This window comes from Oncorhynchus masou, chromosome 12 (assembly GCF_036934945.1).
Source record: "Oncorhynchus masou masou isolate Uvic2021 chromosome 12, UVic_Omas_1.1, whole genome shotgun sequence".
NCBI classification, from domain to species: domain Eukaryota; kingdom Metazoa; phylum Chordata; class Actinopteri; order Salmoniformes; family Salmonidae; genus Oncorhynchus; species Oncorhynchus masou.
In genome coordinates this window covers 71,024,494-71,048,753 of record NC_088223.1, presented here as the reverse complement: position 1 = coordinate 71,048,753, position 24,260 = coordinate 71,024,494, and the positions used below count along the sequence as shown (strand labels likewise).

Sequence of the window (24,260 nt, the reverse complement as noted above, 5' to 3'; positions counted from 1 at the left end):
TGTGAAAAAAATAACTTTGTTAGGGATTTTCATGGTGATTGACTGTAATCAGTAAGTAATCAAAGCGAGTGAGATGGGGGGGGGGGGGGGCATTGTATTCCCTAGGATTTATTTTCAGCAGATGTGGCAAAGTTACAGGGCAAGGGCTTTGGTAGTGGGCGTGGCCAAGTGCACAGTTTTAGAGGCCTTCCTCTTGGCCGCAGATTCAAAATGTTGCTGTTTTAAAGAAAATTTCCTGCAATTCTATAAATTTTGCCTTGGCTATTTTAGAGCTTGCAATAAAGGCAGTACACTGTGCTTGTGCACGTGATATTAAAACTTTTAACTTTAAACATTTTACAGTTTTAAAGCTTGTTTCCTGCAATTCTACACATTTGTCATGGGGCTGTGAGAAAAATTGCAGTTTCAAAGCTAATTACCAGCAATTCGACACATTTTGCCATGGGTTGAGAGAATTTTCCCTTTTAAAGCTTATTTCCTGCACTTATACACATTTTGTCATGGCTTATGCCTTGTTCTTATGCTATCGGAGTGACTCAAACATAACTAAATCAATGGGGACCCTGTGCCATAACATTTTTGGAATTTCAGATCTCTGACTGTCTAGTTTTTATTTTGGTCATTGTTAGTCCTGAAAGATGATCTTATTAAATCATGTATTTCTCCATTATCTTTTTTACATACTTTACATCTGGTTTTAGTCATTTAAGTTTACACTGAAAAAGTTTTACCATCCTGAAAATGATCCCCCCCCCCAAAAAAAATAATAAATAAATAATAATTGTTGCAGTGGCAGCCACGATTTAGCAGCGGCATATAGGGGCCTCAGGGCTATTCCTAATCCTCTGTTGGTTCATCTCTCCCTCATGTCCTCCACATCATCAGCACCTAACCTCACCCCAGTAAGGCCAACGGGAGTGGATTGGTCATATGATACTAGGGTGAGGAATAGAGATATCATGTGTTTTGTGAATGTGATGATTAGTCATAACGGTCATCATTCGGGTATTTGCAGAATATGCATCACATTAATCTAGCAAGATAATGACTTTTTGTCAACCATTCTACAAAAATATGTCCAAGAAACAGGAAAGCACAAATACTGTGTGTTTTTGACTGAGTTTCAACCTCTTGTTAACCTGTCTGTTTCACACTAAATAATTCATTGATATGAGGTATCCGCCCAGCTGTACTTTGAATCCCATTTTAATGAAGTGACAATCTGCTTTGTCACAGTGATCTTGACTTGTTCATGAGACACTTGTAGTTGAATCGACAAAAGTCCTGCTTGTCTTTCCAGACCACAATCATTCTGGAACAGTCAACTTGGAGACTTAACGAGACTGTGCAGATCATCTGAACTGGCACCTGTCTCTTGGTAAAGTAATTTGTGTGTGTGTTAGTGGTGTTTGACCATTAAATCCTTACTGTCACCATCTCTCCCCACCCAGTTTGCTCTCCGGTGACACAACAGCGTGAGAGACAGATGGGAAACTGATACAAATCAAATGTTATTTGTCACATGCTTTGTAAACAACAGGTGTAGACTAACAGTGAAACGCTTAATTACTTATAACAGGGAGAGAGAAAGAGAGACAGAGCAAGAGCGAAAGGTACAATCAATTTGAGATAGAGAAAATTAAATGTAAGCATGGAATCGTCTTTTTCTGCCTTCTCTCTATCACATAGAAATTAAAGTATTTTGGGCACTGGGTCCACATCAATGGCATTTTCTCATTTGCTTCAGACTTGCCTTCTCTGCTCTATAGTCTGGACTTTACTGTACCCCGGCCTCAAGGGACTGTGCTACATGCTGCCTTTGTGACCTTCTTTCTAAATCCCCTTGACCAGATTTAGCGCACTTGCAGGGGTGGTAGCAATGTCAATTCCTACTGTGTACAGTGATGACTGTTTGTTCCCGCAGGTGAACAAACACACCCACATGGGGTAATGCATGCGGAGTGTGTGATGGATGTAGGTGACCTTAACTACACTGACAGTGTGGTACCTGTAGAGACCATTTTGTAAGCAGAAATTCTCGAGTAAAATATTAACTAATTGTTCACCATTGTTTCTGATGTGGTCCTTGTTAGATTTAGAAGTCTAAATATACCACCATTGAGGAGATTGAATGTTTAATTCACCAAAAAGAAAACATATTGCCGAACCAGATATCCTGCACAACCTAAAATAATGTAAAAACAGAACATATGTGTCCTGTTACATCTATTGTTCATCATAGCTCAACATAGCTCTATAACTGCCACTGTTTTTTAATTTCACCTTTATTTAACCAGGTAGGCTAGTTGAGAACAAGTTCTCATTTGCAACTGCGACCTGGCCAAGAAAAAGCATAGCAATTCGACACATACAACAGCACAGAGTTACACATGGAATAAACAAAACATAGTCAATAATACAGTAGGGAAAAAAAGTCTATATACAGTGAGTGCAAATAAGGGAGTTAAGGCAATAAATAGGCCATGGTGGCGAAGTAATTACAATATAGCAATTAAAACACTGGAATGGTAGATGTGCAGAAGATGAATGTGCAAGTAGAGATACTGGGGTGTAAAGGAAAAAGATAAATAAATACAGTATGGGGATGAGGTAGGTAGATAGATGGGCTGTTTACAGATGGGCTATGTACAGGTGCAGTGATCTGTGAGCTGCTCTGACAGCGGGTGCTTAAAGCTAGTGAGGGAGATATAAGTCTCCAGCTTCAGAGATTTTTGCAGTTAGTTCCAGTCATAGGCAGCAGAGAACTGGAAGGAAAGACGACCAAAAGAGGAATTGGCTTTGGGGGTAACCAGTGAGATGTACCTGCTGGAGCGTGTGCTACGAGTGGGTGCTGCTATGGTGACCAGTGAGCTGAGATAAGGTGGGGCTTTACCTAGCAGAGACTTGTAGATAACCTGTAGCCAGTGGGTTTGGCGACAAGTATGTAGCAAGGGCCAACCAACGAGAGCGTACAGGTCTTCATGTCTGCCCTATGGGTTGATCTTACATCCATTTGTAACCCTATATCTCCCTGCACTGTGTCCCAGGCCCGGCAGCCTTGTTCTGGAGCCCCTCTCTGTTGCAGCTGTTAGCGGAGGTGACAGTCAAGTGATGAAAACAGCCGAGGTCATTAACGACCTGCAAGCTAAGACGCTCCGGAGAATCCCTTTTTCTAGGGTTGAGAGTTGGGGCCACTACTGTGTTTACAAGGGCACATAATTTTTTTAAATGTATTTACAATGACGGCCTACTCTGGCCAAACCCCGACGACGTTGGGCCAATTGTACGCCGCCCTATGGGACTCCTAATCACCGCCGGATGTGATACAGCCTGGATTGGTGGACATTGCATCTCTTCCAATATTCTTCCAATTTACAGTAGGCTATTTCTTTACCTATAGAGAAAAAAGGGTCATGTTAATAGGATAGAATGTTAATTCCTTGTTCAAATCCTTTTATGTCATGGCATTACCTTATTGGAATATTACATGAGCTGATGATATTCATGCTAAATAAATCATAATCATATAAATCATATTTTCTCATTTCATTTATCAGTCCTAGTTCGTGATACAGCCACCCTATTGTGAATGTAACCAATGTGAAATGGCAAGGTAGCTAGCGGGGTGGGTAACGATGCTTCGAGGGTAGCTGTCGTCTATGTGTGCAGAGGGTCTCTTGTTCGAGCCCAGGTAGGGGCGAGGAGAGGGACGAAAGCTATGCTATACATAAAGATAGCCAAATGAGATACCGTGTAGGCCAATAGGTGTTATTCCAGGCATGATGTAAATTTACCATCCATAATAGATACAGTTTCTTTCTCCCATGTTTCTCACTAAATGGGAAGGGGCAAGGAATTTGGAAATCCAAAATGTTCTCCTACAATCAGTACAATAGAGTAGACGACAAACCTTTTTCTGCAACTCCACGCCCTCACCCCTCCCTCGCTCGCTTTCCTTCCCTACAGTCCAGACTGGCTTGTGCTCTCCTTGCGCGGCAAACGAACTAGTTTCATTCTAAAGACTGGATACGACGAGAGGAACGGCATGGCTTTCCCAAAGAACTCTTTCATATTGTTGTTTGTTCTTATTTGTTCCCTCAGTTTGAATGGTAAGTAAGACAAATACAACCATGTTGCTTTGTTTTTGATATTGGGAAACTTTTCTGGAGGGGTTGACAAATGTTTACAACGGGGAGACTTCGGCTGCATCCCGACTGAGTGAGGGATGGATGCTGTAGCAGCCCAATATTAGGCTGTTTTGAATGCAAAGTTTCATTTATTTCAACACAGTCACATTAAAACCAAATAGATTTGAGACTTTTTGCGAAGCCTTGGCCATAATACACACTTTGAGGCAAGATTTTGTAGCGTATTTCCGGATTCAGAGAAGCAAGTGCCAGTGTGCAACTATTGAAACGTGAACGGTTGGAGCATACCCTGAGTGAACAACGTAATATGAACACCTGCTCTTTCTATGACATAGACTGACCAGGTGAATCAAGGGGAAAGCTGTGATCCCTTATTGATGTCACTTGTTAAATCCGCTTCAATCAGTGTAGACGAAGAGGAGTTATGTTTTTTAAGCCTTGAGACAATTGAGAGATGGGTTGTGTATATGTGCCATTCAGAGGGTGAATGAGCAAGACAAAAGATGTAAGTGCCTTTGAACGGGGTATGGTACTAGGTGCCATGCGCACTGGTTTGAGTGTGTCAAGAACTGCAACGCTGTTGGGTTTTTCACGCTCAACAGTTTCCCGTGTGTATCAAGAATGGTCCACCACCGAAAGGACATCCAGCCAACTTGACACAACTGTGGGAAGCATTGGAGTCAGCATGGGCCAGCATCCATGTGGAACGCTTTCGACACCTTGTAGAGTCCATGGCCCAATTAATTTAGGATGTTATAAGGGCAAACGGGAGTGCAACTCATTATTTGGAAGTTGTTTTGGGGAAATTAAAAATCGTCCATATTTCCAAACGAGTAAAAACTTGCCATAGACAGAGTTAACTGAACATTTGATTGACGTCTCAATTTTAGTGGTAATTTAAGTGGCCTATTCATTAGGTATAGGCTAAAATTTGAATTACCGTTGCTAAATTGGTACCGTGACAGTGTGACCATGAAATCACGTTGCCAATTATCACAGCAAATATCCATGCACGTGTTAATTCTGGAATTCTGGGTAAACCTTGATGTGTTTTTGCATTATAAACATAATTTGCTTACCAATATTATCATATGATATGTGTTGGACCGCCAAAGTCCATGGTGCTAACTGTTAGACACCCCTCTCCAACGACCAAGAGGTTTACATTGTTTAATCAAGAGCTGACTGCTGTCAATGGCATATCTCTGTTTTTCATCTCCTGGACCAGGGGCCTTCTTTTAAGTATAAACTATGTGAGGTGTTCACTGTGCCTGCTTTGATAAAAGTCATAAGACCAGGACCATAAAACCAGGACAGAGTTCTGCAGATAAAATATCAGGCATAAGTCAGGTATTAGTCACATTTGACTCTATTATTTTCCCACAGTTGTGACTGAAAATGCATAGGTTTGGGTTACTGTGGTCATATGAATGTAAAGTTAGGATATGGTCATCTGACACTGTGTTGTAAATACTTTGCATGAGTAGGCCTACTTGTGTGTATCTACATTATTGTGTGTGCATGTTTGTGCACTCTAAACTAGGATGGGTGTAGGTTGAGTGTTACTTTTACTAAGTGCAGCTCCCATTAACAGTGTGTGTGAGTGTCGTTTTCATCGTCTGACCCTGCTGGTCACAAGGCACAACGTTTCCTCTCCACTCATAGTTCAGCGGACACTCCCTGTTCATTTAACTATCTCTGAGTATGGTGTGGCATTCCCTCTCCCCCTCCCCATGTCCTTCTCTCCCTCCACCACTTCACAACAGGATAACACTCACTCTGCCCTAGCCTTATCCCTAATTTTGCCTCCAATCCCTGTTTTTTCCTCTTTTAACCTTGTCTTAATTGGGTCACCTCCACTTAATCCTCAGCTCCTCGTCGTCCCCCTGGGAGATGGGGTAAAGCTGTCTGTTTTGGGATTATTGACTAGAGATAGACCCTTGGCCCATCTGGAGCCTCTAAACAGAGACTGTTGTGAGTATGATGCCCCTCATATAGGCATTTTGAAGGTACTTGTATCTTAAATTCTTAAAAGTAGATAACAGCGTTTCCATATGAGGAATTCAACAAAATACTTGAAATTATGTTGAGCATGCATGCCTAATCTATTCCTGCCTTTTACTGTAACTCCAAAACATGAAGGCATTTCACTACTAACCATCTATAATCAGGCTCCTGAGGTTGGAGATTCTCTAATCAAGTTTTAGAGAACCAAATCATCCCAAAAAAATGAAAGTAGTGCTGCTCCCTGTGTAGAGAAATCAGGCCTGGCTTTCTTTGAATGACACAAACACTGCCATTATTTATGAGGTTGCATTATGTCTCTCCATATTTCTTGACGCATTGGCCCATTCCCCGCATACATGTTTATATTAATTCAGATTAAGGAAATAGACTTCAAATTAAGCCTTCATTCGAATATGGAAGTACATTACTGGCCCCGTCCATCATAGGAGCCTCAGTAGGCCTATGCCCACTTCCTGCTTGATGGAGCATCCCCTGACCTCTGCTGATGGAAGCACAATGGGATGCTGTTCCCTCTCAGAGACCAGTCTTTGCACACTGCTAGGTTCATCAACAATGGAGCCCTGCTTTTCCTGCAGCTTAATATTCAGAAGTATTACAGTTCTTTAAGTATGTATTCGGGACTGAACTCAGATGACCCAAAATGTTAAATTAAAGAAGGCATCTGAAAGGAAGCTTTTAAAACGACTGAAGGAAATTCAATGGACATATTTTAAGCATCTTTGGTAGAGGAAGATGTTCTCTTCACATCTTCAATGATTTCCTCTTCTAGAAAGAGGGGGGAGGGAATGAGAGAGAGAGTTTTTCAAGACTGAATATAACTTTAGTTTTGGCAGTCATTATTTTACTGAGGAAAGGAGCACTCAGCCCTTCCTAAAAATCTATTTGAAGAGCTCCCCAGATTACACACTATTCATCACGAATGGAAACATTCATGGCATAATAATACACAGTTGCTAGTGGTTCTCTGACATGTACATCTAGATAAGATGTAATGCCATTAACCAGAGCCCCTGGCTGAGATATCAACCTGTCACTTACTAATGGGGGAACTCTGCATGCTCATGAGAGTATAATGCAATTGAATGTTAATCATCACTTGTATATGATGTAATGTCATAGACATCCAACAGGGGGCAGCAAGAGGGTAAATTATTATGGATGGTCTATTAAATGGATAAATATGCTTAATCCTAAAGAAAACTCTCAGGCTCCCAGCAAAGCTTCAGATTAATTATTATATTCAAGCCATGCTTTCTCGCAGAGGAAAAACATATTCTATAAAATGAAATATTTTTTTGAGGCCAAGACTGAAAGAATAGAAGTCTGGCTGAACAATGGTATTCTAGCTCCAGCAGCCAGACACTTCTCAATACCATGAGAACATACTGTACCCATAAGCTCATACCTTTTGTGACTTTCCCCCTCTTTTCTTCACAACTCCTCCGTTACGGAAGTGAGCAGCTGTGGAAATGAGGTGGATTTGCCGTGTGACGGTCCAGAGGCAGCTGGGATGTGTGCAGCTGCGAGCCTCGTCCATACTGTTAGTGCATGAGTGACAGCTAGCCACGGCACATACTCAAACATACTGACTCTTTGTGTTCTTTAGAGAGAGGGTGATAGCTGAGCCCAGAGGCTTAAAATAGGGCCTTGAAATAGTGCTGATGATTTTTATTTGAATCCCCATTAGCCGACACCAATGGCGACAGCTAGTTTTCCTGGGGACTGACACATGACGAAAAAGACAATACAGACAAAAATACTTTATAATTTGCATACATTTAAAACAGTAACATAGACATTATAGATGTATATACAGTTGAAGTCGAAAGTTTACATACACCTTATCTAAATACATTTAAACTCAGTTTTTCACAATTTAATCCTTGTAAAAATTCCCTGTCTTAGGTCAGTTAGGATCACCACTTTATTTTAACTTCATGCGACGAGCAATCCCGTATCCGGGATCCTATTTATAGCCTCAAGCTCATTAGCATAACACAACGTTAACTATTCATGAAAATCGCAAATGAAATAAATATATTTGCTCTCAAGCTTAGACTTTTGTTAACAACACTGTCATCTCAGATTTTCAAAATATGCTATTGAACTATAGCTAAACAAGCATTTGTGTAAGAGTATTGATAGCTAGTATAGCTATAAGCCTAGAATTCAGCCAGCAACATTTTCACAAAAACAAGAAAAGCATTCAAATAAAATCATTTACCTTTGAAGAACTTCGGATGTTTTCAATGAGGAGACTCTCAGTTAGATAGCAAATGTTCAGTTTTTCCTGAAAGATTCTTTGTGTAGGAGAAATCGCTCCGTTTTGTACATCACGTTTTGCTACAAAAACCCCCAGAAAATTCAGTCACCAAAACGCCAAACTTTTTTCCAAATTAACTCCATAATATCGACTGAAACATGGCAAACGTTGTTTAGAATCAATCCTCAAGGTGTTTTTCACATATCTCTTCATTGATATATCATTCGTGGGAATCTGCTTTCTCCTCTCAATCACATGGAAAAATACTTGCAGCTGAAGTTTACGCACCAATTTCGACGCAGGACACCGGGCGGACACCTGGTAAAACATCGCTTCAAAAATGTTGCTCATTTCCTGTTTGAAGTTTCATCTTGGTTTCGCCTGTAGCATCAGTTCTGTGGCACTCACAGATAATATCTTTGCAGTTTTGGAAACGTCAGTGTTTTCTTTCCAAAGCTGTCAATTATATGCATAGTCGAGCATCTTTCCGTGACAAAATATCTTGTTTAAAACGGGAACGTTTTTTTATCCAAAAATGAAATGCTGCCCCTAGAGATCCAAGAGGTTAAGAATGTGAAATGTCAGAATAATAGTAGAGAATTATTTATTTCAGCTTTTATTTATTTCATCACATTCACAGTGGGTCAGAAATTTACATTCACTCAATTAGTATTTGATAGCATTGCCTTTAAATTGTTTAACTTGGGTCAAACGTTTTGGGTAGCTTTCCACAAGCTTACCACAATAAGTTGGGTGAATTTTGGCCCATTCCTGACAGAGCTGGTGTAACTGAGTCAGGTTTGTAGGCCTTCTTGCTCGCACATGCTTTTTCAGTTCTTCCCACAAATCTTCTATAGGATTGAGGTCAGGGCTTTGTGATGGCCACTCCAATACCTTGACCTTGTTGTCCATTTTGCCACAACTTTGGTTGTATGCTTGGGGTCAATGTCCATTTGGAAGACCTATTTGCGACCAAGCTATAACTTCCTGACTGATATCTTGATATGTTGCTTCAATATATCCACATAATTTTCCTACCTCATGATGCCATCTATTTTGTGAAGTGCACCAGTCCCTCCTCCAGCAAAGCACCCCCACAACATGATGTTGCCACCCCGTGCTTCACGGTTGGGATGGTGTTCTTCGGCTTGCAAGCCTCCCCCTTTTTCAGACCAGAGGACATTTCTCCAAAAAGTATGATATTTGTGCAGTTCCAAACCATAGTCTGGCTTATTTATGGCAGTTTTGGAGCAGTGGCTTCTTCCTTGCTGAGCGGGCTTTCAGGTTATGTTGATATAAGACTCATTTTACTGTGGATATAGATACTTTTGTACCTGTTTCCTCCAGCATCTTCACAAGGTCCTTTGCTGTTGTTCTGGTTCGATTAGCACTTTTCACACCAAATTACGTTCATCTCTAGGAGACAGAACGTGTCTCCTTCCGGAGCGGTGTGACGGCTGTGTGGTCCCATGGTGTTTATACTTGCATAATATTGTTTGAACAGATGAACGTGGTACCTTCAGGCGTTTGGACATTGCTCCCAAGGATGAACCTGACTTGTGGAGGTCTACAATTCTTTTTCCGAGGTCTTGGCTGATTTCTTTTGATTTTCCCATGATGTCAAGCAAAGAGGCACTGAGTTTGAAGGTAGTCCTTGAAATACATCCACAGGTACACCTCCAATTGACTCAAATGATGTCAATTAGCGTATCAGAAGCTTCTAAAGCTTCTGGAATTTTCCAAGCTGTTTAAAAGCACAGTCAACTTAGTGTATGGAAACTTCTGACCTACTGGAATTGTGATACAGTGAATCATAAGTGAAATAATCTGTCTGTAAATAATTGTTGGAAAAATGACTTGTGTCATGCACAAAGTATATGTCCTAACCGAGTTGCCAAAACTATAGTTTGTTAACAAGACATTTGTGGAGTCGTTGAAAAATTAGTTTTAATGACCCCAAGCTAAGTGTATGTAAACTTCCGACTTCAACTGTACACTGAGTATACTGAGTGTATATATTTACACTACATTACCAAAGGTATGTGGACATTCTCGTCGAACATCTCATTCCAAAATCATGGGCATTAATATGGAGTTGGTCTTCCCTTTGCTACTATAACAGCCTCCACCTTTCTGGGAGGGCTTTCCACCAGATGTTGGAACATTGCTGCGGGGACATACAAAAGTATGTGGACACCCCTGCAAATTATTGTATTTGCCTATTTCAGCCACACCTGTTGCTGACAGGTATAAAAGATTGAGAACACAGCCATGCAATCTCTATAGACAAACATTGGCAGTAGAATGGCCTTACTGAAGAGCTCATTGACTTTCAACATGGCACTGTCATAGGATTCCAACAAGTCATAGGGTTCCAACAAGTCAGTTCGTAAAATATCTGCCCTGCTAGAGCTGCCGCGGTCAACTGTAAGTGCTGTTATTGTGAAGTGGAAATGTCTAGGAGCAACAAAGGCTCAGTCGCGAAGTGATAGACCACACAAGCTCACAGAACGAAAAAAATTGTCATTCCTCGGTTGCAACACTCACTACCAAGTACCAAACTGTCTCTGGAAGCAACATCAGCACAATAACTGTCCATCAGGAGCTTCATGAAATGGGTTTCCATGGCTGAGCAGCCGCACACAAGTCTAAGATCACTAGGCGCAATGTCAAGTGTCTGCTGGAGTGTTGTGCAGCTTGCCACCATTGGACTCTGGAGCTGTGGAAACGTGTTGTCTGGTGTATATTTTTTAAATTTATTTATTTTATTTCACCTTTATTTAACCAGGTAGGCTAGTTGAGAACAAGTTCTCATTTGCAACTGCGACCTGGCCAAGATAAAGCATAGCAGTGTGAACAGACAATAGAGTTACACATGGAGTAAACAATTAACAAGTCAATAACACAGTAGAAAAAAAAGTCTATATACATTGTGTGCAAAAGGCATGAGGAGGTAGGCGAGTAATTAAACTTTTGCAGATTAACACTGGAGTGATAAATGATCAGATGGTCATGTACAGGTAGAGATATTGGTGTGCGAAAGAGCAGAAAAGTAAATGAATATAAACAGTATGGGGATGAGGTAGGTCAAATTGGGTGGGCTATTTACCGATGGACTATGTACAGCTGCAGCGATCGGTTAGCTGCTCAGATAGCGATTTTTGCAATTCATTCCAGTCACAGGCAGCAGAGAACTGGAACGAAAGGCGGCCAAATGAGGTGTTGGCTTTAGGGATGATCAGTGAGATACACCTGCTGGAGCGCGTGCTACGGGTGGGTGTTGCCATCGTGACCAGTGAACTGAGATAAGGCGGCGCTTTACCTAGCATGGACTTGTAGATGACCTGGAGGCAGTGGGTCTGGTGATGAATATGTAGCAAGGGCCAGCCAACTAGAGCATACAGGTCGCAGTGGAGGGTGGTATAAGGTGCTTTAGTAACAAAACGGATGGCACTGTGATAAACTGCATCCTGTTTGCTGAGTAGAGTATTGGAAGCTATTTTGTAGATGACATTGCCGAAGTCGAGGATCGGTAGGATAGTCAGTTTTACTAGGGTAAGTTTGGTACTTATAAGTTCCCCAATAATAGGGTACGTTACCATTTGTTGACACCAAAACGTTGAAAGTGTTGTTGTTCTGAAGAGTTGCTGTTGAACCTGGCTCTGCTGAATTTCAATTATTTCATCGAGGTATTCATCATTGACATCTGTTGTCTCAACACTAAATGTGAACGGCTGTCTCACCCATGCTGGATATGACTCTCTTGTAGGGAAGTATCCGTCGAGAGACTTTGCAAGCTCATCTAAGTGCGTGGCAATTGCTTGCTTCAGTTCCGCGGGTACAGAAATGTCTCCGATTCCAGATACATCTTCGATCTTACTTACACAGTCGTCCAGCAGGGGAAAGTTTGCGAAGGTATCGTTCTCTGTTCGTCGTTTCCATAACGGTAGCTTTTTTTTTAAAGCCTTCAGGTTTTCCTCCGCTTCGATGATGTTGACTCCACCGCCCTGCATCTTTTGATTGAGATGATTGAGAGCTGTGAAGATGCTAAAATGAGAATGAACTCAGATGTTGGTGCTCTTGCAAAAACAGGGCTAATTCCATATCCCACAAAAGATTGTCTTTGAAGAAGTCATCCACAAGTTTCTTCACATTGGCTGCCTTAGTTGTTGTTGTAAGAGGCTTACAAAATAAAAAAAATCTTCCTTTATCACGTCGTCTTTCACATAGTGCACGAATACAGCAAGCTGGCTTAGATTGGAAACGTCTGTGGTCTCATCGAGTTGAAGGCTGAATTTTGCCGGGCTTGAAATCAGATCTGCAACTACTTGAGCCAAGATGTCTTTGCTGATGTCCTCTATTCTGTCGCTGATAGTCTCATTTGAAAGAGGAATTTGGGATCACTTAACTTCAGCCTCTTTTCCCAACATGATATTCGCCATCTTCAACACAGCTGGTTTTATGAGTGTTTCACCAATGGTGTGTTTGCCCTGCTTTTTGATCAGGTAAGCAACTTCCTACGATGCTGTGAGGATCGGTTTGTTGATGGGTACAAAGCCGATAACAGGCAGAGTAGCCTTTTCATCGAATCTGGCTCTCTTCACCTTGAATTCAGCGAGCGTTGTGTTCTTGTATTTTCCATCTCCATGCAGCTTAAGGAAGTGTTCTCTTAGTTTTGCCGGTGCTAGACTAGAATTGCTCAACTTGGCATTGCAAATCATGCAGTTAGGACGCTGACTCCCATCACGTTCCGTTATACATGAATCCATATTGTACATATTCGTCCGACCACTTTCTCTTTTTGCTCGACATAGTAAGTATGAAGGGATTAAAATATTAAGAAAGAAATCACAAGACGTACCATCACGACAGTCACAAGTCGACTACTGAGCGCACCAAATTAACTGCAGCACAGATAGGCAAAGCGATGTAGCGTGATCACCTGCAGCCAATGATGGCCAAGCGGGGCGTGTCATCACAAATCATATGAGTCGGATGTGTGTCTTGACCTCCGCCGAACCCCTGAGACTGACTCACCGAACCCAGGTTAAGAACCACTGGTGTAAACATTCACAGTGCAAGGTTGAAAATGTATGTAAACCCTTGGATTCAATAACTTTGTCAGCAATAACCTCAACCAAACGTTTTCTGTAGTTGCGGATCAGACCTGCACAACGGTCAGGAGGAATTTTGGACTATTCCTCTTTACAAAACTGTTTCAGTTCAGCAATATTCTTGGGATGTCTGGTGTGAACTGCTCTCTTGAGGTCATGCCACAGCATCTCAATCGAAGGTCAGGACTCTGACTGGCCACTCCAGAAGGCGTATTGTCTTCTGTTGAAGCCATTCTGTTGTTGATTTTCTTCTGTGTTTTGGGTCATTGTCCTGTTGCATCACCCAACGTCTGTTGAGCTTCAATTGGCAGACAGATAGCTTAACTTTCTCCTGCAAAATGTCTTGATAAACTTGGGAATTCATTTTTCCGTCGATGATAGCAAGCTGTCCAGGCCCTGAGGCAGCAAAGCAGCCCAAAACCATGATGCTCCCTCCACCATACTTTAGTTGAGGTGAGGTTTTGATGTTGGTGTGCTGTGACTTTTTCCCTCCACACATAGTCTTGTGTGTTCCTTCCAAACAACTCAACTTTAGTTTCATTTGTCCATCGAATATTTTGCCAGTAGCGCTGTGGAACATTCAGGTGCACTTTTGCAAACTTCAGACCTGCAGCAATGTTTTATTTGGACAGCAGTTGCTTCTTCCGTGGTGTCCTCCCATAAACACTATTCTTGTTTAGTGTTTTATGTATCGTAGACTCGTCAACTAAGACATTAGCGTGTTCCAGAGATATCTATAAGTCTTTAGCTGACACTCTAGGATTCTTCTTAACGTCATTGAGCATGCTGTGCTCTTGCAGTCATCTTTACGGGATGGCCACTCCTAGGGAAAGTAGCAACAGTGCTGAACTTTCTCAATTTATAGACAATTTGTCTTACTGTGAACTGATGAACCAAGGCTTTTTAGAGATACTTTTGTAACCCTTTCCAGCTTTATGCAAGTCGATGATTCTTAATCTTAGGTCTAAGATCTCTTTTTCAACGTAAGGTTCACATCAGACAATGCTTCTTGTGAATAGCAAACTCACATTTTGTGAGTGTTTTCTATCGGGCAAAGCAGCTCTAACCAACGTCTCCAATCTCGTCTCATTGATTGGACTTCTGGTTAGCTGACTCCTGACTCCAATTAGCTTTTGGAGAAGTCATTAGCCTAGAGGATCACATACTTATTCCAACCTACACTGAATGTTTAAATTATGTATTCAATATAGACAAGAAAAATACAATAACTTCTGTGTTATTAGTTGAAGCACACTATGTGTGTCTATTGTTGTAACTTAGATGAAGATGAGATCAAATTTGATGACCACTTTATGCAGAAATCCAGGTATTTCCAAAGGGTTCAAATATATTTTAGTGCCACTGTATGTATTTATGTGTGTATGTGTATATATATAACACTTTTCTGGTTACTACATGATTCCATATGTGTTATTTCATAGTTTTGATGTCTTCACTATCATTTGACAATGTAGAAAATAGTAAAAATAAAGAAAAACCCTTGAATGAGCCAGTGTGTCCAAACTTTTGACTGGTACTGTATATTACAACTAAAGAAAAACACAAAATAAACAATACAGCTTAAGAATAATATTGTGTGGGGTGTGTGTACATACAATTACTGATGGAAATACTGACTAAAAAGTATTGGTGGCAAATATGCTCTTGAACTGATATTCGATTTAGAGTAGAGCTTAAAAAGTATAATCTGTTTGCACCGTGTCTCAGTAGACCTTTTTGGCCAAGCCATGCTGTTTACATTCCCAAATGCTTGGTGCTGGGACTCCCAACTTTACCAAAACATTAATTGAACCTTCAAACTTCCGGATCATTTATTCTGATTGACCTTAAAACGTCCACAGCCCTGACAGCTGCATTCAGGAGCTCAGACGAACATGACACCTCTCATTCTGGAGGCTCATTGATCAAGGCCAAAGAGCCATGGAGTTAGGTCCTGAGCCTTGCTGTGCTAAGCCCCCTTGAGCAATGATGAGGTGAGACAGGACCACGGGGCCCGAGGGAAGTGCCAAAACAGTCCACCCCCCTGCACCATTTTGAAGTTGTTCACTGAAGGGTGGACCAAAACAATGAGTAGGGGCTTCTATGGGCCCCAGGTTGCTCCATCCAGGCTTTGATTAGAGGAGGGGGGGTCTTCCGAATCCGAAGTGTATCTAGACCTGTATATAGGGGGTCTAGAGGCTGTGTGCTGATCTGAAGAAAGTCTCGGTTTGTTTTGATTCAGTTTCTTTAGTGGAGCTCTTTCATTGATTATGGTTACATACCCATGGCTTTAGATTTTGGTTGGACGACCTTGCAACGTTGTTAAAAAATAAACCAGGCACAGACAGTATATACAGTGCCTTGCGAAAGTATTCGGCCCCCTTGAACTTTGCGACCTTTCGCCACATTTCAGGCATCAAACATAAAGATATAAAACTGTATTTTTTGTGAAGAATCAACAAGTGGGACACAATCATGAAGTGGAATGACATTTATTGGATATTTCAAACTTTTTTAACAAATCAAAAACTGAAAAATTGGGCGTGCAAAATTATTCAGCCCCCTAAAGTTAATACTTTGTAGCGCCACCTTTTGCTGCGATTACAGCTGTAAGTCGCTTGGGGTATGTCTATCAGTTTTGCACATCGAGAGACTGAAATTTTTTCCCATTCCTCCTTGCAAAACAGCTCGAGCTCAGTGAGGTTGGATGGAGAGCATTTGTGAACAGCAGTTTTCAGTTCTTTCCACAGATTCTCGATTGGATTCAGGTCTGGACTTTGACTTGGCCATTCTAACACCTGGATATGTTTATTTTTGAACCATTCCATTGTAGATTTTGCTTTATGTTTTGGATCATTGTCTTGTTGGAAGACAAATCTCCGTCCCAGTCTCAGGTCTTTTGCAGACTCCATCAGGTTTTCTTCCAGAATGGTCCTGTATTTGGCTCCATCCATCTTCCCATCAATTTTAACCATCTTCCCTGTCCCTGCTGAAGAAAAGCAGGCCCAAGCCATGATGCTGCCACCACCATGTTTGACAGTGGAGAGTGTGTGTTCAGGATGATGAGCTGTGTTGCTTTTACGCCAAATATAACGTTTTGCATTGTTGCCAAAAAGTTCAATTTTGGATTCATCTGACCAGAGCACCTTCTTCCACATGTTTGGTGTGTCTCCCAGGTGGCTTGTGGCAAACTTTAAACAACACTTTATGGATATCTTTAAGAAATGGCTTTCTTCTTGCCACTCTTCCATAAAGGCCAGATTTGTGCAATATACAACTGATTGTTGTCCTATGGACAGAGTCTCCCACCTCAGCTGTAGATCTCTGCAGTTCATCCAGAGTGATCATGGGCCTCTTGGCTGCATCTCTGATCAGTCTTCTTGTATGAGCTGAAAGTTTAGAGGGACGGCCAGGTCTTGGTAGATTTGCAGTGGTCTGATACTCCTTCCATTTCAATATTATCGCTTGCACAGTGCTCCTTGGGATGTTTAAAGCTTGGGAAATCTTTTTGTATCCAAATCCGGCTTTAAACTTCTTCACAACAGTATCTCGGACCTGCCTGGTGTGTTCCTTGTTCTTCATGATGCTCTCTGCGCTTTTAACGGACCTCTGAGACTATCACAGTGCAGGTGCATTTATACGGAGACTTGATTACACACAGGTGGATTGTATTTATCATCATTAGTCATTTAGGTCAACATTGGATCATTCAGAGATCCTCACTGAACTTCTGGAGAGAGTTTGCTGCACTGAAAGTAAAGGGGCTGAATAATTTTGCACGCCCAATTTTTCAGTTTTTTATTTGTTAACAAGGTTTGAAATATCCAATAAATGTCGTTCCACTTCATGATTGTGTCCCACTTGTTGTTGATTCTTCACAAAAAAATACAGTTTTATATCTTTGTTTGAAGCCTGAAATGTGGCAAAAGGTTGCAAAGTTCAAGGGGGCCGAATACTTTCGCAAGGCACTGTAAAAGAGGCATCCAGCAACCAGTGCATGAGCAGGTATCCACCCTGGGCCTGAGCTGAGGGCTTTGCCATACATACAGTATCTCCTGACTGTGGATTATTAATTTTAGTGTGGGTTTTCATATTGAACAGTTGGTCTATATAAAGTGATTACAATTATTCCTGCCCTCTTGGAGGGAATTCCTCAGCATTAACTTATTCGTGCCAGAAAACAGAAAAAAACCCTCTTGAGATTAACAGTTTTATTCAGGGCATTTCTTTCATCAGAATGGAATGTGTTAGACCCACGGGAGAACGACTGCTCCCTCTCATTGAAGCACGGACGTTCAATGCCGACCGTTGTACTGCAGTCATTGTTTGCAGAAAACAGCATCCCCCATTATAGGGAATGGGATCTTGGTTGGCAATCCTCTTGTAAAAAGATAAATTAATTAAAAGTGAATTATGGTACCAATAATTGCTTTTAATACACCAGATATATGTCCTTGAACCAATTATTTTATAATTACACACAGAATAAATTTGAGTTTAGTTTCTAATAATGTAGTTGCTAATGGCAGCCTGCAATTCCGCGGTCGGCCTTCAACTGGAGTTACTCAATGAGAGGAGCCAGCACTGAGCTAGCCTGCAACATCACTTCCTGGAGTAGCTCAAAATGCGCATTTTATGTCTGCATGAGTCTTCATATTAATAGACTTCATTTGAGCTCCCAAGTGGCACAGCGGTCTAAAACACTGCATCACATTGCTAGATGCGTCACTACAGACCCTGGCTCTGATTCAGAGGTGTTGGGTTAAATTCAGAAGGCACATTTCAGTTGAATACATTCAGTTAGTCAGTTGTCCATGTATCCCCCTTTCCCTTTGGTTCGATCCCGGGCTGTATCACAACCGGCCGCTGCCTTCGGTTCTATAGGCCAACGTGCAATAATTGGACAAATAAAATCGATGACCTACGATCAGGATTATCCTACCAGCGGGACATTAACCTTTTCACACGTTCCAACACACTGGTGTGAGTGATCATTCTACAGTGGTCCCTGTAGGGTACGATCATACCGGTGTGATTAGAATGCTTATTTAGAACTGCCAGTTTCAAATGACGCAACAATCAGCTTTTGAGCTGGCCACACAGTTTTTTTCAGAAACATTTTGCACAAACACAGTCCTTACAAAGTTATGTCCAGAATGTAAGCTGTTCATTTTTTTGATGCAATGTTCAGACATTCACAGAAGTATCTACAGCATAACACAGAAAAATGTAGGTTACATTTGTCCTAGTGCTATCTGAGGAAAGATTGATGTAACACAAGAGGTCATATTTTTAGAACTCTTGGCTGAGAAACTACAATATAAATGAGCAATTACTATTTATAATTAATCACATCACGGGTGAGCTCACCATTGATCGAAATAATTGAATAAAACACTCTCTAGAAATCGTAAGTAATCCGACGATGGGCAGTTTTTGCGCCGCTACCATGCTTTTTCTCTCTCACAGAAACCAAAGATAATAAGAGAAGACAAGAGGAGTTTGGTCTGTTTATAGTATGCATGTTGAAGGGGGTGTGTCATCTACCATCGTTCACATCCCACCATTCACTTCCGGAAGTTCGCAAAAAACGAGTGAACCCTTACTCACCTCATTTTGTTATTACATCTTTGGTCCAACAGACGATTACGTGAAACCCAGAATGCATTGTACGTCAACAAACATGGCTCCACACACAGCTGGAATTAGCTTAGCACATCATACATCAGTACAACCTTCAAAAAAGTATTTTACACACATAATATGTGCCCATTACAATCTATGCAAGAATCAGAATGCATGATTTGTCACCGGTACTTGAAAACATGTGAATAAAACATTAAATATATAAATAATTCCCACACAAAATATTTTCTGATAGTGATTTATTGATACAAGTGGTGCTTGCTAGCAGTCAATCAAAATCAAATCAAATTTTATTGGTCACATACATAAGGTTAGCAGATGTTAATTCCGAGTGTAGCGAAATGCTTGTACGGTTGAAGTCGAAAGTTTACATACACCTCAGCCAAATACATTTAAATTCAATTTTTCACAATTCCTGACATTTAATCATTTTAAAAAGTCCCTGTCTTAGGTCAGTTAGGATCACCAGTTTATTTTAAGAATGTGAAATGTCAGAATAATAGAAGAGAGAATGATTTATTCCAGCTTTTATTTATTTCATCACATTCCCAGTGGGTCAGAAGTTGACATACACTCAATTAGTATTTGGTAGCATTGCCTTTAAATTGTTTAACTTGGGTCAAACGTTTTGGGTAGCCTTCCACAAGCTTCCCACAATAAGTTGGTGAATTTTAGCCCATTCCTCCTGACAGAGTTGGTGTAACTGAGTCAGGTTTGTTGGCCTCCTCGCATTTGTTGGCCTCCTCCAGTTCTGCCCACAAATTTTCTATAGGATTGAGGTCAGGGCTTTGTGATGGCCACTCCAATGCCTTGACCTTGTTGTCCTTATGCCATTTTGCCACAACTTTGGAAGTATGCTTGGGATCATTGTCCATTTGGAAGACCCATTTGCGACCAAGCTTTAAATTCCTGACTAATGTCTTGATGTTGCTTCAATATATCCATATAATTTTCCTACCTCATGATGCCATCTTTTGTGAATTGCACCAGACCCTCCTCCAGCAAAGCACCCCCACAAGATGATGCTGCCACCCCTGTGCTTCACGGTTTGGATGGTGTTCTTCGGCTTGCAAGCCTCCCCCTTTTCCTCCAAACATAACGATGGTCATTATGGCCAAACAGGACATTTCTCCAAAAAGTGTTATCTTTGTCCCCATGTGCAGTTGCAAACAGTCTGGCTTCTGTTTTGCTCAGCAGCCTTTCAGGTTATGTCGATATAAGAGTCCTATCGATATATGTCAATAGGACTCTTACTGTGGATATAGATACTTTTGTACCTGTTTCCTCCAGCATCTTCACAAGGTCCTTTGCTGTTGTTCTGAGATTGAGTTGCACTTTTCACACCAAAGTATGTTCATCTCTAGGAGACAGAGTGCATCTCCTTCCTGGGTGGTATGATGGCTGCGTGGTCCCATGGTTTTTATACTTGCATACTATTGTTTGAACAGATGAACGTGGTACCTTCAGGCGTTTGGAAATTGCTCCCAAGGATGAACCTGACTTGTGGAGGTCTACAATTTTTTTTCTGAGGTCTTGGCTGATTTCTTTTAATTTTCCCATGATGTCAAGCAAAGAGGATCTGAGTTGGAAGGTAGGCCTTTAAATACATCCACAGGTACACCTCCAATTGACTCAAATGATGTCAATGAGCCTTTCGGAAGCCATGACATCATTTTCTGGAATTTTCCAAGCTGTATAAAGGCACAGTCAACTTAGTGTATGTAAACTTCTGACCCACTGGAATTGTGATACAGTGAATTATAAGTGAAATAATCTGTCTGTAAACAATTGTTGAAAAAAAATACTTGTGTCATGCACAAAGTATATGTCCTAACCAACTTGCCAAAACTATAGTTTGTTAACAAGAAATTTGTGGAGTGGTTGAAAAATGAGTTTTAATGACTAAAGCTAAGTGTATGTAATCGCTCACTCCCACTCTGAGCCATTCAGTGTTGTTGTTTATGTATGTAGCTAGTGAGCTAAGCTGTAGCATTAGCAATGTCTTTCAAAACGAGACAATGCGGAAATTCTGGAGATTAAAAAAAAAGAATTCTGACAATGAGTCTGAGAATGAAAGTCCGGAATCAGATTCTGAAAGTGACAGTGAGGAGCTGCCCTTCAACCTTGTAGCCATTGAGAACCACGAAGCTGAGGACCCCTTGTCCACTGACGAAGTCCCAGGTCCCTTCGAAGATTCTGGTGGTGAAGGAGGCAGACCGACAATCAGATCCTCAAAAGGTTCTACATCTGCACCATCGAGAGCATCATGATCGGTTGCATCACTGCCTGGTATGGCAACTGCTCGGCATCTGACGTAAGGTGCTACAGAGGGTAGTGCGTACGGTCCAGTACATCACTGGGGCCAAGCTTCCTGCCATCCAGGACCTATATACTAGTGGGTGTCAGAGGAAAGCCCCAAAAGTTGTCAGACTCCAGTCACCCAAGTCATAGACTGTTTTCTCTGCTACCGCATGGCAAGCGGTACCGTAGCGCAAAGTATAGGACCAAACGGCTCCTTTAACAGCTTTTACCCCCAAGCCATAAGACTGCTGAATAATTATTCAACTCGCCACCGGACTATTTATATTGACACTGCTGCTACTTGCTGTTTTATCTATGCATAGTCACTTCACTCCTACCTACATGTACAAATGCCCTCGACTAACCTGTACCCCCGCATATTGACTCAGGACCGGTACCCCTCGTATATAGCCTCGTTATTGTTATTTTAATGTGTTACTTTTATTTTTTACTTTAGTTAACCAACAGTGCAGTTCAAGAAAGAGTTAAGGGCTTCTAAGTAAGTATTTCACGGTGAGGTCTACACTTGTTGTAGTATTCTGCACATGTGACATAAAGTTTGATTAGATTTGATATTAGCCTTCCTGCCTGTCTGTACTGTATGTCCCCTCATATTGGGAGCGTCCGTCTGTGGGACACATGACACTCTCTTGGGCCAGGATCCGGGATAACCAAAAGAAGATGTGGGGAGATTAAAAACTGCTGCCAGTAATGCTGCTTACGTGCCAAGTGTCACCCCTGTCTTCGACCCTTTAAGAGTTATATCATCAGTTATATAAGCAGGTTTACCTTAAAAGGTGACAGTATCTTTGTATTGACGATTCCAAAGGGACTCTAAGAACCTCTCTGATGTTGTCTTTGCTGAAACTTCCCCCCCGTTCTTCTTCCTTTATTTACCCCAAACCCCTCTATTCCTCTGCAAAAACAGTTCAACAAACAGCAGCTGCACACACCTGGCACCCAATTCACAGACAAGGGAGATTTTTGTGGGGGAATGGGCAGAGGTTGGGGTGCTACGCTGCTCAGGTTACACAGAAATCTTATACTACAATGCCCCCCCACCCCACCCCCAATCCTAGCCACCGCCATTCTTCTCAGTTGAAAATGTGTCATCCCACACCTCTCTCATGCCTCCCCCCTCTCTTGTGGCCACTGTCGACCCCCTTGTCTTTGTTTGACTGGTGGATTGAGCCTGAGACTGCCAGGCCTCTATGTATTTCTGTTTCTGTAAGGAAACTGTATTTTATTAACATAGAAATACCAATAGCAGAATAAAACACCAGTGGTTTTTAGATACAGGGATTGACAGGGTGGAAGTGAGGGGCAATGTGCAGTCCTGTCAAAGAAAGATTAATTGTTGATATGAATTGTAATTTTAAATCCTTTCATTTATTCAGTCTATTCAAGGCCATTTATTTTCTACATGGCACTTTCAGGTTGTTTTGGCCCGGGATTATTACTCTATCCCTTTGTACTGTGAATGGACAGAATAGAGAAGACTGGTATCGTGTCCTGTCCTTGCGATTCATCAGAAATTCAGAACATAGTCTGCGTGACAGGCATAGGCAAACACCTTGAATAGATTGTCTTACTGTCGGTTTAAAACGGGAAAATCTAATATTTGATTTGTCACACACTTCGTAAACAACAGGTGTAGACTAACATTGAAATGCTTATGTATGGGCCCTTCCCAACAATGCAGAGAGAAAGAAAAGTGAAACACGTAATAATAAAAGTAACAATAGATACACAATGAGTAACAATATCTTGGCTATATACAGGAGTACCGAGTTGATGTGCAGGGGTAAGGGGTAATTGAGGTAGACAAATACATACAGTGCATTCGAAAAGTATTCAGACCCCTTGACTTTTTCCACATTTTGTTACGTTACAGCCTTATTCTAAAATGGATGAAATAAAAACATGTCCTCATCAATCTACACAAAATCATGACAAATCAAAAAAAAAGTTTTTAGAAATGTTTGTAAATGTAAATGTACATTTAAAAAAAAATCTATTTACTTAAGTATTCAGCTCAGGTGCATCCTGTTTCCATTGATCATCCTTGAGATGTTTTTTCAACTTGATTGGAGTCCACCTGTGGTAATTCAATTGACTGGACATGATTTGGAAAGGCACACACCTGTCTATATAAGGTCCCACAGTTGACAGTGCATGTCAGAGCAAAAACCAAGCCATGAGGTTGAAGGACTTGTCCATAGCCCTCTGAGACAGGATTGTGTCGATGCAGATCTGGGGAAGGGTACCAAAAAATGTCTGCAGCATTGAAAGTCCCCCAAGAACACAGTGGCCTCCATCATTCTTAAATTGAAGAAGTTTAGAACCACCAAGACTTCCTAGAGCTTGCTGTCCGGGCCAAACTGAGCAATCGGTGGAGGACATTTTTCAGGGAGGTGACCAAGAACCCAATGGTCACTCTGACAGCTCTCCTGTTTTCCTCTGTGGAGATGGGAGAACCTTCCAGAAGGACAACCAACTCTGCAGCAATCCACCAATCAGGCCTTTATGGTAGAGTGGACAGACGGAAGCCCCTCCTCCGTAAAAGGCACATGACAGCCACTTGGAGTTTGCCAAAAGGCACCTAAAAGACTCTCAGACCATGAGAAACAAGATTCTCTTGTCTGATGAAACCAAGATTGTGACATTTGAATGTCACAGCCAGAGCCTGGACTTGACCCCGATCAAACATCTCTGGAGAGACCTGAAAATAGCTGTGCAGCGACGCTCCCCATCCAACCT

The 24,260-nt window shown here is 41.5% G+C and overlaps 1 protein-coding gene across 2 annotated transcripts in view; it reads left to right on the top strand.

Moving 5' to 3' along the window:
- The first annotated feature begins 3,961 nt into the window (after positions 1-3,961).
- The window catches only part of LOC135550763 (cell surface glycoprotein MUC18-like), a 69,949-nt gene continuing 49,650 nt past the window's right edge, over positions 3,962-24,260 (top strand). For both annotated transcript variants that reach the window (XM_064981866.1, XM_064981867.1), the window contains exon 1: positions 3,962-4,109. In XM_064981866.1, coding sequence (XP_064837938.1) covers positions 4,046-4,109 — 64 coding nt within the window. In that variant the 5' untranslated portion in view covers positions 3,962-4,045. The remainder of the gene's footprint in view (positions 4,110-24,260) is intronic.